The following is a 15,106-nucleotide window of genomic DNA, read 5'->3' as shown; positions in this document are numbered from 1 at the left end:
ACACTCTGAGGGAAACGCTGCCAGCAACATCCCCGGGAGCCAGCTCTGCCCCGTGTCTGGTGCCCAAGGCTTAACGAAGAGCATTTCTGCTCCACGAAGCCCTCCCACTCCCCAGCTCTGCGTTTCAGAGGCAGGGTTCTCTTTAGAGGAAAAGAGCTGGCTGTATAAAACACCTTGCGCTCTCTGGGCTGGCACTTGGGAAGGCTTAGGGGGGAAAAAACCAAAAAAATATTTTTCTTTTGACTTGATCTCCCCCAAGCCACAGCTCACAGCCCACAAGCAGGCGGCAAGCGTTAGCCCAGCCCCAAGAGATGATGCCCTATTTCTTTCTAGACTGAGGCCAAATCTGGGCTCTGCTGGTTTCAGCAATGGGGCGACCACGGAAAAAAACTGCAAATCCTCACACCGACCTGCAAGAAAGAAGCCGTGAGGAGCAGAGGCACCCGCGGGACCGGCCCACGGGCATGTCCTCGGTGGTCTGCAGCCAGCCTTTCCCCCTCGGCCTCCCTCCTTGGGGCAGAGAAAGATGGGGCAGGAGTAGGAGTGGGTCGCCCACAGCTCATTCAAGCTGTGCCAGATCCTGTTTGAAGCTCAGGAGAACAAGGAGCCATGAGCTCCTCCCTGAGATGTTGCTTCTCTGCTCCTCCTCCCAGGGACACTGCTGCCTGGCTTCATTTAGGAAAAGGATAAAGATGAATCAAATATGGTTGGGGTTGGTTTTTTTAGCTGGAAGAGGTGTGTTGGGTGCTGCCTTCCCCTAGTTTTAGAATGAGCCATCCCGATGAAAGCAGGGCTTTCCCTGGGCTGGGAACAGGAGGAAAAGGTCTCTGCAGGGACACCGGGTCCCCACCGTTAGCATTGCCGTCTTCCCTCCCCAGTCCTTCACCCTGCCCTCCCTCTTCCGAGCCCCCACGGCTGCCCGTTGCCTTGCCAAAGCCTTTTCATCCCGGTGGAAGCCCTTCCCCGCCACCCGCCATCATTCCCGGGTTTCGGGGAGGAGGGCCGAGCTGTGCATATCCTCCTCCTCTCGGAAGTAGGCAGGTTTTCCCTGGGAGCTGGGGGACTGCTGTGCTTTCGCAGGGCAGTTGGCGACCATGTGGCTGATGCTCTGGCAGAAGTGGCATTTCTTGGGCTGCGGCGGGAGCTTGCACTCTTTGGCATGGTGGTCCAGCCCGCCGCAGTTGTAGCATCTGCGGGGGGGGCGGGGGGGGAGGAGAGAGATTCGAGGAGGAGAAATAAAATGAGGTGGGATGCTGCTGTGACCGGGCCTGGGACCCATCCGGCTTCGCAGGCAGAGCTGGGCTTAAAATGGCCTGGCTGCTGCGGGGGTGTGGGGTCAGCTCTTTGGGGGCGGATGGTGGCCCTGGGTTTCGTCCCCGCAGAGCCCCAGCTCCAGGACGGCCAGTTTGGACCTGGCTCAGTGGTGCTGCTGGTACCCAGGAGATGGCAGCAAACCCCTACACCGAAACCAAGCACTTGGGGACAAAAATCGGGGATGTCGGGGGCTTCTACCCCTCTGGCTCCATCATGGTTCTGGGTCCTGTGTCTACAGTCCCTGCACCCAGGGTTACATGCTATGGACCAAAAGCCTGCGGTAGAGCAGGAACAGGCAATCGGACGACTGACAACCCCAGCCGGGAAGAATGGTTGCAGGGGCTGTGGCCATCGGTGTGGGGACAACCCCAAACGTGGCTTCTCTCACGGCTGTACCCTTGCAGCGCTCGTCCCTCGGGTGCTACCTTTGCACCAGAGCAGCGTGGGCAGAGGGAGCTGCCTTGTGTCCATCTTAAATCCTGCATCTGTCCAGGATGGCCACAACGTTTTGCTCTTTCCTTTTCTTTCCCAATTCCTTTCCGACTAATTTTAAAACCCACTTGTGAGAACAGCTGGGTGGGGCAGACAGCATCCGCTGGGAAAGCCGGGACGAGGCATCCCTGGGCAGCCCAGATGGAGAGGACGGGAGAGAAGAGGGGGGACGAAGGGCTGGCCAGAAACTCGCCCCGGGGGTCCCAGCCTCACCGTGGGAGATGCTGCCAGGACGTCCGGCCATTTCCTTCCCACAAGGAAGGGTTTCTCTTCGAGAAAATTACCCCTGCCCAGCGCAGCTCCCTGAGACAAGGGGAGCGGCCGCCCGGGGTGTCCCTGACCTCTGCCCTCGCGCTGCTGGTTTGCTGCCCTTTCCCCACTAAGCTGCATCTGCCACTCATTAACCATCGAAGGAAGCCACTTTCCCGGAGGAAGGGTCGCTGCCCACCCCGCTGGATCCGAGCCTGTCCCCATGCTGTGGGCAGGGTGCCGGGCAGCTCCTGGCGCCCACTGAGCTCAAACCATGCCCCGGATCAGGCCCCGGCCGCCCCTTACCGGTCTCCTTTAGATCTGCGTTTCTGGAGGCTCTTGCCTTTGGGTCTCCTCTCACTGCCGATGCAGAAGACGCCTCCCGGGCCGGTCACCCGGATGGACTCCAAACCTTTGGATGACTTCTTGAAGGTGAACTCGACAGCTTCGCCCTCCTTCAGGCTGCGGAAACCCTCCATGTGGAGCTTGCTCTGGGGGGGGCACGGGGAAAGGAGAGAGGTCAGCACCAAGCTGGTGTGTCCGCTGGACACATGACAAACACCTCCCGAGGCATGAAAGCCCCCCTACGCCTGCCCCTTGTGAGAGGACGGACATCAGGGACCAAGATCGACCAGGCATCTTCATCTCCCTAAAATCTCTGGAGCCCCATTTGATTACGCAGAGCCTTCAGTGACCTGAGGCACCTGGCAGCGTGGGCTCACTGATTTGGCAAGCAAGGGCTGGCAGAGCCAGCTCTGACCCAAATTTCAGCAGTGTTTGCTGCAAAACGCTGGCTCTCAGTGCTGCAAAACAGCTCCCTTCTCCCACCCAGCCCCGCACTGGGCAGCGAGAGCTACCCCTGCACCTCCTGATACACTGGGCTGGGGATGCTGGTGGGGAGATCCAAAACATCATTATAAAAAGACAAAAGGATCTCGAGGCTTTGCACAGGCACGTGCAACCCTGCTTGTGGCAGGACCTGCAGTAAGGCCGGGAGGCTGGAAGCTGGAACTGCCAGCCTGGGGTCCCAGCCAGCCCCCTCACTGCAGGTCACCTCGGTTCAAGCCCTTTAATTGCCTCCAGTAATTAATTAAGCAGCCATTTGGCCCTGGATCATCACTGCCGGGAGAATCTCCCATCTCTCCCAGGATCACCACATCGGTCATCACTGTGCAATCAAACTCGGGAGTTCAGAAAGACCCAGGCTGGCAAGGGGGGTTGTGACATGACAGAAAAATCCACTCCACTTTCATGAGCTCTGTCCATTTTAGCGGAACAAATTTGTAAGGAGCTGAGCCGGGTGATGGACCTGACATCTCTTGTCCCCCTGTGCCAGCAAGCGCTGCCACGAGCATCGCTGCTTGCTGCGCCAGAGGACCACTGCATCCCAGGCAGCGATTCGAGCAGGGCTTTCGCTCAACTTCGTTAGCGGAGCTCAAACAAGCATGAGCAAATAGTTAAGGGGAATTTGCTGGCAGAGGGAGGAGCAGCTCTAGCAGGCTGGGGATTCCCGGCTCGGCGCCAACGCCTGCGCGACTGCAGCAGGACCCTGCATTTATGAATGGAGCATCTCCCCCATTCATGGCCTGGCGAGTTCCCGTCACGTGGGCCACGGCCGCCCATTATTCCCGCACCGAGCCTCCGCGTGTGTGCTGTCCAGGGACAGGCAAGCATGGTTGGTTCTCCTCTTCCACCCCAAATCTTGCCAGGACCCACGTGGAAGCAACACTCCACATAAAAGCAGAGAGGGAGGAAATGGAGTTGGATTTTAGGAGTGAATTATTTTCAGCGGGGTCTTGCAGGACGTGCATGTGTCCGTGGGCACACGAGGGAAGTGGGAATGCAGCAGAACTTGAGGAACAACCCTTGAGGCCCCTTTTTCTGCTGCTTTTCCCCCCCTTTGTGTGTCTCAGGGCCCAGCTCCGCGTGGAACAGACCCCATGTGCCCAGCCAAGTCACCCACATCCACCTGGTCCACTTGCCTGCTGGGATGGGGTCCAGGGTGGGCCAGATGGGATCATCAGAAACTTTTGCTCTCTGACCTGCTCCTGCTCCCAAAAGGGAGAGCCAAACCATGAGCTACAAGGTCCCCAACGACAACAAGGCCGTGACAGGGTCTCACAGCCACCTCTGCCCATCCGGGGCTGGTCTGGGCAGCCCCATCACCACCCTCCAGTGGCAAACACCCTGTTGTGCCCAGCACAATGGACAAACACTGCTCCCCAACCCCAACTCGGCTTTTCCGTAGCGCTGAGCATCACCAGGAGGATGCCAAGCAGGAGCTCTGGGTCCGGGATGCTGAGCATCACCCACGCAGGAGCTCTGTGGCCAAAGCAGCTACCAGCACAACCCAGGAGGTGCCTGGCTCAGCTTCGGCACCTCGGGGTCAGCCACCAACCCTGCCCCATCCCTAACGTGCCACCCCACTGGCCCCCCTCAAGCCCTGCCACTCGAGGCGGTTTGGGTGACGGGGGCTGCCATGGATGGCGAATTTGCCCGGCTCCAGCAGCAGCCGCGGCATTTTGGGGGCGAGCATCACTCCATGGCACAGGAGGCAGCTCCGGAGGCTGGGGGACAGAGATCCTTATCGGGGTGTTTACAGCCCCAGCCAGCCCAGCTGTGTTTACACTGCGGAGATGAAAACTCCCAGGCGCTCGGCCCCAAGCCTCAGGACAAAGCCGAGCCGTGGCAGGGGGGACCCCCGCACCCCCAGCACAGCCCACGCCTTGGACACTATCACCCGTGGGCAGCCAAACTGCTACACCCCCAGGGGTCCAACTCCTTCTCCCCCCCCCCCCCCCCCCGCCATGAGCCATCAGTTACTCCCATTTCGAGGAAGAGGAGGGCTAGGGCAGAAGCTGCCGCAACATGACGGGGGAAGCGATTTATTTTCCAGGAGCGGGTGAGGATGACAACCGCCTCTCCGGCCCCCCGGCCCCCTCCACCAAAAGGCCAAAGGAAACGCCCTCTCCCCGGGGAAGGAGGGGGGGGGCAGCGGCTGGGGCACCCCAGCTCTTCCCACCCCCCCCTCCCCGCAGCCTTTTGATGTGAGCTGCAGAGTGGCTGGTGGTCCCTGCGCATCCCCCCTGCCCCCTTCCCAAAACACACACATTGCTGGCATTCCTCTGTTATCAGATAGGTAATCAAACTGCAGCCCATTGAATTAGCTGCATACCTCCTGCATCTGAAAGGAAGGGGCCCAGAGCCCCTGTCCCACACCACACACAAAGCCGGAGCCTTCCCAGGCCTCCACCCCCCCCCCCCCACCCCCAAAAAATAAAGAGAGGAAAGGGGGGGATTGGAGCAAGCCGGGGATGCTGGGGATGAGGGGGAGCGCAGGGGAGGGCCAGGGCCGGGAGCCACCGGCCAGTGAGAACAAAGGGCCGGCGGCGGCCGCGCTCCCGCTGCCCAAATTCCAGGAGTTCCAGGCCACGGCGGGGGGAGGAAGGGTGGCCAGCATGGCCGAGGCCCCTCTGACCCCCTGCAGCCCCTCTGCACATCAGCCCTGCGCCCAGCTCGCCTGCCGTGGGAGAACCGGGTCGCGCCTGGTGGGTGCTGGGATTTGGGGTCTGGGTCCCGTGGCGGAGCTGAGGGGTTAGTCTTGGGGGGATGGTTTTGGTACAGGGGAGCGTAGGGTGAATCTGGGCTCCGTCTGGGCTTGGGGTCACAAAGCATCGCCATCCTCATAATAAAAATGTTTTAAAGCATATCCTAGCGCAAGGATTTCACTTGTCATCATTAGGGTCCAGAGTTAACCAGTGGGACAAGGAACAGAAGCAGAGCTGGTGCAGTATCACCCAGCTATCTGCAGTCCCCCCAGGCACCCCCTCACCAGGCGGCACAGCAGGCACCTCTCCGCTTTTCCACCCATCCCACACGCCAGCAGCTCCGCAATTATTTACGGCAGCTCCGCAATTATTTACGGCAGACAAAGACGCAGCAGTGAGTGCTGCCCACCACCCCCACGGCGCTGGGTGTCCCCCACCCTCACCCCTTCCCCTTCCCCACCTACATATGGGTGCCTTCATCCCTCCTCTTCCTCCCACCCAGCAAATCCCTCATTATGGATCCCAGCTAGACCTGCTTCCCCTCCCAGAGGGGTGACACTGTGGAGCACCCCAAATCCAGCCACTGCTCCCCAAACTGCCAGGCTCCGGTTCACCCCCACCCCGCCAAGCTCCGGAGGGGCTCGGCCAGCCCCGGGGTCACCATTGTCCCCTTGGCCTCCCCAGCGTGACACAAGGGGACGTTTATTCCCAGCCAGCCCCGGCCACTCAATCAAACCATCTTTGTGTCCAGAGGGGCCTGGGGCGGAGCGGCCGCTGCACCTCGCCTCTTACGAGCGCGGGAGCGTTACAGCCGTTTAAACTCAAATCCCTTGGAAAACAAGCCGGGTTGGGATGCTGGGTCACAATCGGCTGTGGAAACACGAGTGGTGGTGCTGAGCTGTGCCAGGGGTACGGCCGGGCCATGCCCGGAGTATTTCGGGCAGCCCGACCCCACTGCAGCCAGTACCCGTGCCTCAGTTTCCCCAACTCTGCGGAGGGGAAGTGGCCCACAGGAGCCAGGAAAGACGGACACCCCCTCCCCGGCAGGTCCTGTTGGTGGGCACAGGGATTGCTGAGCCCCCAGGGGGTTTGTGCCCCCATCACTGCACCCCACTTTCACCAGCAGGCTGGGGCTACCCCGTCCGCAGTGCCCTCTGCTCAGCCAGCACTCACAGCTGTGCCCAGGGCATCCCGGCCACCTTCGCCCCCCACGACCCCCAAGGACCCATCCCAGGGGAGAAACACGTTCCTGGGGGAGCAACCACAGCCCTCAGCGACCCCCGGCCCCCAGGGGCGAGCTCAGGCTTGGCAGAGCCAGTGCAGAGCAGCCCCTTCCTCGGCTCCTGCGCCAGGACTAAGCCGGCGTGCAGGGGCTGACGCTCGCCCAGTTTTTTGGGGCACGGCTCCGATTGCCACTGGGCGATGCCATCGCAATCCCGTTGGGATGCGGCAGCCTCAGCCCAGCTCCGAGCCCAGTTCTGGCAGAGCAGGTCTCCCCTTGGCCGGGTGCTGCCCGACAGCAAACAGCCCCCAAAACAGATTTCGGCAGGATCGGGCTCTGCCAACACGGAGCAGTAACTCAACCTCCTGCGCCGCAGCAGGAGCAACTCAGCTTCCCACCACCGGCCACGAGGCCGGCAGGGAAACATCCCTTTGCCTTCACAGCCCGTGCCTGGATCCATCCCTGAGCAAAACCCTTCCCTCTCCCCAAATGACACAGCAAATCTTTTCCCGGTGCCGGCAGTTCAAGCGCCGGGGACTGCGCTGCTGCTATTTTCGGGCTCGTGCGCGTACGGCTCAGAGCAGAAATCGCTCCGTGGTCCCTTCCTGCGGCTCAACCTCCGTGCAAGCGGCCGGCGGATGCTGCTCAGGAAAGAGGGTCCTGCCTCAGCTCTGGGGGCTTGGTGCAGAATAAAGAGGGTGATGCCTGCGGGAGCCCATCGGGGAGAGCACAGGGGGTTTAACAAAACATTTCCAGGGCTTTCCAGTGTCTCCCTACTGTCACCTGGAGCAACGTCCCCAAGGATTTTTTCCCCAATTCGAGTAAGACCAAAATAAAACCACTTTCCTGCCAAAGTAACTACACTTGCTCGTAATTTTCCACCATAAGCCAGCAAAATTAAACACTAGAAAAAAAAGCATCCACCACAGAGCTTAATCCATCAGCTACCTGCCCTAAATCCACACTTTCAGTTCCTTCGGTTGTATTTTCCCCACACCCTGAGTGTGCCAAACCCTCCCGCGCTTCCCAGGGGGGGCAGCTAATTGGGATCGGTGGCTGCATATTAATTTTATACTCCCATGTTAAAGCAGGGGCATGGCTGGCAGCGGCCGTGCACCTTCCGTCGGTGATTTCAACTTCATCCCACTTCTTCTTAGGAGCAAGTAAATAGGGAAAAGGAAATGCCGGAGCTGGGGGTGGCAGGGACAGGGGCTCACCAAGCCAGTGGCTCCATCCCAGCCCTCCCCAGCTCCATCCCAGCCCTCCCCAGCTTTAACAGGAGCAATCCCATTCATTTGGGCCATTTTATCTGGGAGACCATTTAAGGGTGTTTTCTCTCCCTGCCCCTCACCCTGGGGCTGAGAGGGGGAGCTGGGGGAAGGGATGTGCCTGCAGCCATCAGTTAATCTTTAGACAGACAGGAGGCTTTTTTTGTGTCTTTTTTTTGTCTTGAGGGAGTTTCAGGGGTGGAATAAAGCCGCTCTCTTTCACTATTTGCCATCAGGACGTGGCGCACAAGCGATGCGAGACAATTTTATTCCAGCAGTTATTTAAAAAAAAAACAACAGAGAAATTGCTCCTATCCCTCTCCCCCCCGAAAGCAGGGACACCGACCTGCATTTCTACCCCAAGGGATCCCTTCCCCAGGGACACGCGTAACCCTGGTGCTCCCGGGCCCTGCAGCCACCCACGCTGGCACCCCAGGGTGCCCACCCAGCACTGCCGGGTGACCCTGGTCCCAGAGAGCAAACGCAGGAGCGATTCACATGAGAAAGCAGAAAAAGCAAGATATTAAATGTGTCCCACGCCTCTATGAGCATCACAGGTCCAACACACCGACTAAATCAAACCGCTGCTCTGAGTGGGGGTTCCCCCTTCCCCTCGCTGCCACCCCAGCTCTGCACAAACCAAATTCCCCCGGCCGGATCCAGCCCTGCATCCCAGCCCAAAAGAAAGGCAGCAGGGGACCCTGCGGGAAGGCTAGACCCTGCTCCTCGATGGAGAATTCCTCCCTTGTACCTTTGCTCTCCTGCATGGTCAGGGATGGAGCTGCCTCCAAACATGGGCCTTTTTTTTTTTTTTTTTTTTTTTTAGGACCTCACGTCACGCTCATGTCTTGGCTGCCTCCATCCCCGGCTGCGCGCAGGGGGACGGCACGAGCGCAGGTGGGCGACAGCCCAGGTCAGCTCAGCTGAAACCCACGGCCGAACGGCAGCCATCGTCCCCCTCCACCCCATCCCCTGCCCGGCCGAGCGGGGATGGAGCCCCTCCACCAACCCTGACCCCCATGAGGCTCCCAGGGACGGCAGCACCCAGGGGACCGTGGGGGGACCGAAGCCTCCCCCGTGTTGGCATGTGCCCAGCTGGCCCCACGCTGCCCTGGGCATTGGGGCAGGGCAGGGGTGCCACATCCCAGCCCCCACGGGTCTGACCACGGGCACAGCCTTATGTGCCTGCAAGGACACGTGGGACCATCTCATCGAGATGCCACCAAACACCCTGCAGCCACAGCAGCCGCAGAGTCCCAGCGGTGCCCAGCAGCTCTCCTTGCCAAAATCACGAGAAGGAACCAAAAAAAAACCCCAACCTTGCAACTAACATTGCCTTTATCAAGGATTTAGACCTGATGGCTTGGAGAAACACTTGGAGTCACAGAGGTGAGCTGTACGGAGCAGCGGTTCCCAGGGTCTGGGCAGCCCCTTCCCCTCCGCTCTCAGCCAGAGCTAGCGGGGCCAGGTTTGGGGATGGGCTGCAAACCCCAGTTTTATTTGTTGGGCTGTGCTCACTCCTGCTCTGGCCAACAGCACTGAGCCTTGGGGCCACGGGGTGCCGAGATTTTATTCTCTCCCTTTCCTAGGTTGCCTTCCGCAGCAGCCCCACGCTGCTGTAAGTGGAGCCCAGAGCCACGGTGCGAGCCCGGGAGCCACATCCCCAGGGGACCAACCGCAGTTTTGGGGTCTTCACCAGCACCAGCCCGATTTCTGCCACCTCAAGACCCCCCACCCCTTCACGGGTGCTGCTTTTTGCCTCCCCGGGGACGACCTGCTCCGCTCCTCCCTGCTTCATCCCCCTGTCTCCTCACAGCCCCCAAATGAATCCATCTCCAGTGTCCAGGGGAGGCATTTGAACCCAAATGCCTCATTTTTAGCTCACAATGCGAGGGAAAGGCAGCCCCGAGGAGCCCTGTTAGTCTCCTGTCCTGCCGAGATTTTAATCTCTTTGTGATCAGATAAAGGGAGAGGGAGATGGAGACGCGCTCCCTGCGGAGAAGGGCCATTCAGACCTGGTTCCTGTAATAAAGTGATTTAATAGATCTAAAGAGGCCAATTCCCTTCTTTCTCCCACAATTACTTCCTGTGGGTCATCATTCACGTATGTAAATGAAGAGGGGAAGGAGCAGGTTATGGGGGGCTCTGGGGTGTTAAACCCCAATGGCTGGTTTGGGGCACCGTGTATGGCACAGGCAGTGGGTGCTGGGCACAGCACCCCGAGTCCAGCACCCTGAACCCTCTGTGTTGTCCCCTCCCTCCCTGAGCCGGTGCTGGCTTTTGCCCTCCCAGGCCTGACTCCATCCCCAGGGAGCGGAGCTGGCACCAGCTCTATGGAAGTGCCTGGATGCTGGGATGGGGAGAGCATCAGTAGAAGGGCCTGTTTCCCCATGAGCCACCCAAAAGCAGGGAGGCCAGGGTGGGAACATGAGTTTGGTCCCTCTCCGAGGAGGAGCTGGGGCTGGGATTCTCCAGGGTGGGAAAGCCGCCGGCATCAGCCCCGGCTGTTCTGCTGCAGGCGAGCAGCGACTTTGTGCCACCGGCGAGCAGGGCAGGAGATGAAGCCTGACCTGGAGGAGAAAGACTCGACATCAGCCCAAAGCCGCCCTGCTTCTGGTGGTACAAAGCCCCACGCTGGGAGCACCCTGCTGTTCGCTGCGGCAGGAGAATGACACACACACGCTGCCCCTCTGCTACCCAAAATAACCCGCTTTTACCCAGCATTCACCGTATTTCCCGAACGCAGCGAACGCTGCACATGGGACCCCATGGCTTCCCCGGCCCCGGAAAACAGAGGACACCAAGAGGCTGCACCTTTCCCTGGGCGGTGGGATGCTCCTGGCAGAGACACCCCGGCTAATTCTCTTTTCCTGCAGGAATGTGAGCAAGAGCAATCAGGAAACCAGACTGTCTGGGGGCAATAAACCTACCCAGGAGAAGGGAGGGAGGGCCAGAGGCTTCCCCCCACGGGCCCTGGGTCCCGCTGTGCTACATTGAGATGCAAAGACCCATTTGGTCTCTCGGGAGCACCAGGATCTCGGTTTTTCCCTTGCTGATTTGGAGCCCTCATCTCCAAACCCAGCCGTGTGTCTGGCCTGGGACAGTAGCTTCTACCAAGGCGCTTTCACCACGCCACAGCCAAAGGAGAAGGGATTTGCTTCTCCCCGGTCATCATTCACTTGCCAAATCGCTGTAGCCCAGCCCAGAGCAGCCACTACTGCAGGGGGTGAGAGTCCCCCGGGAGCCCCCAGTCCCAGGAGCTCAGTCCTGCACCCCCAGCCTGTCAGCAGATGGTGGGGAGGACCCCAATTTGGGGGGATTTGGGCCCATGGAGAGCAGCAGTCACTGAAGCTGCCTGGTCCAGGGGCTCCCCGGAGCCAGCACCATCACGCTGCCTTGGGCCAAATCCTGTGTGGCTGCTCCCAACCGTATCCACAAAACCACTCGTGTTTGCTTCAGAGACGCCTGTACCCCCTTCACTCGTGCTCACTCTGCTCCCCAGCCCCGACGGCAGCTGCTTTCCCGGGGCGAGGGAGCACGGGCCACGCTCATCACACAGACCCCTTTCCACACAAGCCGGCGCTGAGCCCCACATCTCCCTCCCAGTGCTGGCCCCAATTTGAGCATCATCTCCAAACCCATTTCCCCAGCCCCTAAATGGGGTCCCCTGGCAGATCCTCCCCCACCGACTGGGGGGGATTCAAGCAGCCGCAACCCCGAATCCACGACTTCCCTTGGTGCAGGATCACCGACACGCGTGAGGCTTCCCCACTCAGCGAGGTGCGTGTGGGTCAAATCCGGACACGAGACTGTCACTATCCTACAGGATCCATAGGGGCACGTACGAGACCCCTCACGCCTTTGTGCCAGCCGCAGCTGAAACAAGGGGCCCGGGGAAGAGATTCCCCCCCCCCTCCCCAGCCCCAGGGATGAGCCACAGCTGGGGAAAGCCCAATCCTGCATCCCTGCCTGGTTCAGGGCTCCCAGGACCACTGTCCCCGGGGGAAAACCAGCTCTTCCCCGGGTCCCTCCACGGGGTGAGCAGCATCCCTGCTCCGGCACGTCCTGCTCAGCCCCGAGGGCACCTGCTCCCCTGGATCCGGCCCCGAGGGGCTCCCCAGGGAACCATGATGGGAAAATAAAATCGCTCGGGGATCAGCTTACAGGGTCGGTCCCCGGAGAGGAGCCCCGGGCTGCGGCTGTGCCTGCCCTTCGCCACCCGCCTCGCTCGGGGGAAACGAGCCCGGAGGGGGGGGGGGGACCCTCGGTTTTCCCGGGATACCGAGCTGGGATGGGATGGGGGGAAGCCATAACCTCGCGTGGGCTGGGGGGAAGCCATAACCTCGCGTGGAGGCGGCGTGGGAATCCCCATCCCGCCTCGCATCCTCCCGGGAGGGGTGGGGGGGTGGAAGGGTGTCAGGGGCTGTACCCCCTTCCCTCCCCAGGACCCAACGCAGGATCCGGCCCCATACCTGGTGTACGAAGACATCGACGGGCGAGTCGAGGGTCGCGCCGCCCTTGGCGGTCATGGAGAGGAAACCGAAGCCCATGCGGACATTGAACCACTTACAGATGCCGGAGCCGTGCAACGGCTCGTTCTCCGCCTTGGGAGAGTCTCCGGCCGGTTCCTCGCCCGGCTTTGCACCTGGGGAAGAAACCCACCGAGCCGCTGAGCCGAGGGGCTGGGGGAACCGAGGGTGTCCCCCCCCAGCCCCCCGGCCCAGCCGCCCCACACTTAGCTGGGCAGCCCGTAGCAGGAGCCCCAAATTCTGCTCGGGTTCCCCAGGCTGGAAAAGGCAAAAAAAAACCCCGACCCCCAAAAAACTCCTCTAAAACGCAAACAGAGCGGTTAGCTCTGCCTCCACGTGTGCGTGGGGATCACCCCAGGAGCGGGGGGGGGGGGGGTGGAGGGAAACGAAGGCAGCTCCTGCCGGCACGACCCGGGCGATGCGTGGGGTGGGGGCCCTAAATCCGTTCTCCCCTCAAAAACACTAAAAACGAAAAAAGAAAAAAAAAAAAAAGCCCCCAAATCCCAAATGCAAAAAAACGAACTAAAAAGCCAATAATTAAAAATAATAAAAAAACCCAACCCAAACATAAAAAACACACAAAAAGGAAAAAACTCCCCCAAAATACCAACCCGAAATCCCCCTGCCCCGAGCAAGCCACGCTGCAGAAAGTCTGCACGGGGGGATTCCCCCCCTCCCCGGTCCCAAACAACCCCAAGCAGCCGCCACCGACCCCAAACTTCTGGGCTCATCCTAAGGCTGGGGGGGGTGGTGAGGGGAATAAATCCCCCCCACCCGCCCCCCCTGAAGCCCCCCAGAGCTGCAAGCCCACGCCGGGCCCGGCCTCGCTGCTGGGGTGCAGCGGGGCTGGGTGGGCCGGGGTCGGGGTGGGGGGTGGTGGGTGGGGGGGGGGTGGAGATGGGGGGGTGTCCCTGTGCCCCCCCGGCCGGGCTCTGCCGTCGTTATTAATAATCGCGGAGCCGAGGCGGGCTGCGACAATAATATAACTTAACCTGCAAACTGCTGGTTGGAAACAGACCCCATCCCGACACTCGCTTGCAAATTCCGAGTTGTGGCTGTTACCGCCTCCTCCCTCCTCCTCCTCGGCCAGCTTTGAGGGTATCAGCTCAGCCAAAAAAAAAAAAAAAAAAAAAAAAAAAAAAGGAAAAAGGAAAAAAAAAAAAAAAACCAACAAAAAAACCCCCAGCTTAGACCCCGCCGGGAGGGAGCCGGGAGAGGTTTGACTCCATCTTCACTCCAACAATAGGGGTGGGAGGGAGCGGGAGGGTTTTTTCAAAGGCTCCCAAATTCTCGCAGACAATAGCAGCCCCCGCCGCCCCCGCCCCCCCCCCACCCAGGACCCACCCGCGGGGCCGGGGGGCGCCGGGCCCCGCTCCGCCATCCCGCCCCCACGTGATCCTAATTAACCCCCCCCTCCGATAACAGCGACACATTCCGGGAGGGATTTGGGAAGGGGGGTGTGTGCGTGTGTGTTTTGACACCCCCCCCCCCCCCCCACCACTTAGGGGCGAGGCCACCTGTCAGGGGAAGACGTGACCTCTGGGGGGGGGACCCCGAGGACTGGGGGGAGTTTCCACGTCGTTTCTCCGCGCCCCCCCCCCCCCAGCGGCCGCCCCCACGAGCGGAACCACCTGCGAGCCGTGTACACGATGGGGCGGGGGGGGGGGTGGGTAGAACCGGGACCGGGTTGAAGCCCCGCGGGCTGGGGAGGGTCGGTTTCCCGGGACACCGGGCTCTTCCTACACCCCCATCCCGTATCCCGCGAGTGGAACGTGAACCCCCCCCTCCCCGGGGGGGGCCGCAACCCCCGGGTGCCCTGCAACCCCCGGGGACACGCAACGCTTCCCCCCACCCCACGTCCCGCCGGCGGGGGAGCGGTGCCGAGGCGGTGCCGGGGGTCGGTCCCCCCGTGTGTCCCCCCCCACTCCTCGTCCCCGTTCCCCCCCCCCCGGGGGCCGGGCGGGGACAAAGGGCGAGTGACCAGCGGCTCCATTTCCGGCGGGCGGACAATGCCCCGCCGCCGCCCCGGCCGTGGGGGCACAGCGCCGCCCGCCGCCCCTCCCGGGTGGTGTGGGTTATGCGTGGGTGGGGGACCCCCCCCGGCCCGTAAATTGGGGTGAGCTGGCGCTGACCCTCACCCCTCGTCGCAAGGTGGAGGGGGGTGGGGTGGGTGTCGTTTGCGCTGACCGCGGGCGTCCCACGCGGAACTCGTCCCGCGTGGGAGCGTTGCACGGAGCGGGGAGGGCACTATACGGTGGTTGGGTACGGCGGGGATCACGGTGTTACCCGGGGCGGGGGACGGGACGGACACACACACACCACCGCCGGCCGGCCCGATGCTGCCGGCAAAATCCCGCGTGGGGAAGCCTCGCCGCCCCCGGGGCCGCCGGCGCTGGCCATGGTGCTGAACGGCGATGCCCCTGTCCAGGGTCCTGAGCGGCTGCCTTCCTCCTCTTCCTCCTCCTGCCCTTCCTCCTCCTCCTC

The 15,106-nt window shown here is 61.4% G+C and overlaps 1 protein-coding gene across 1 annotated transcript; it reads right to left on the bottom strand.

Annotated features, from left to right (window-relative positions):
• Positions 1–976: 976 nt before the first annotated feature.
• Positions 977–13,645, bottom strand: LIN28A (lin-28 homolog A). The gene is made up of 4 exons (XM_075048730.1): positions 13,615–13,645; positions 12,566–12,738; positions 2,362–2,546; positions 977–1,190 (listed from the first exon to the last, which is right to left on the bottom strand). The coding sequence occupies exons 1-4, from the start codon at positions 13,643–13,645 to the stop codon at positions 977–979; spliced, it is 603 nt and encodes a 200-aa protein (XP_074904831.1).
• Positions 13,646–15,106: the final 1,461 nt, after the last annotated feature.

The sequence above is a fragment of the Buteo buteo genome, chromosome 16 (assembly GCF_964188355.1).
Source record: "Buteo buteo chromosome 16, bButBut1.hap1.1, whole genome shotgun sequence".
Classification (NCBI taxonomy): Eukaryota; Metazoa; Chordata; class Aves; order Accipitriformes; family Accipitridae; genus Buteo; species Buteo buteo.
The sequence above is the reverse complement of the archived record's forward strand: the minus strand, read 5'-3'. Positions and strand labels throughout refer to the sequence as shown.

What these genes read in the sequence shown, in the direction of transcription:
- LIN28A (XM_075048730.1), bottom strand. Translation starts at nt 13,645, where the DNA reads ATGGGGTCTGTTTCCAACCAGCAGTTTGCAG. An exon ending in TTCCAACCAGCAGTTTGCAG is followed by an intron (nt 12,739 to 13,614) that starts GTTAAGTTATAT and finishes TTTCTTCCCCAG; the next exon opens with GTGCAAAGCCGGGCGAGGAA. An exon ending in TCGATGTCTTCGTACACCAG is followed by an intron (nt 2,547 to 12,565) that starts GTATGGGGCCGG and finishes TGCCCCCCCCAG; the next exon opens with AGCAAGCTCCACATGGAGGG.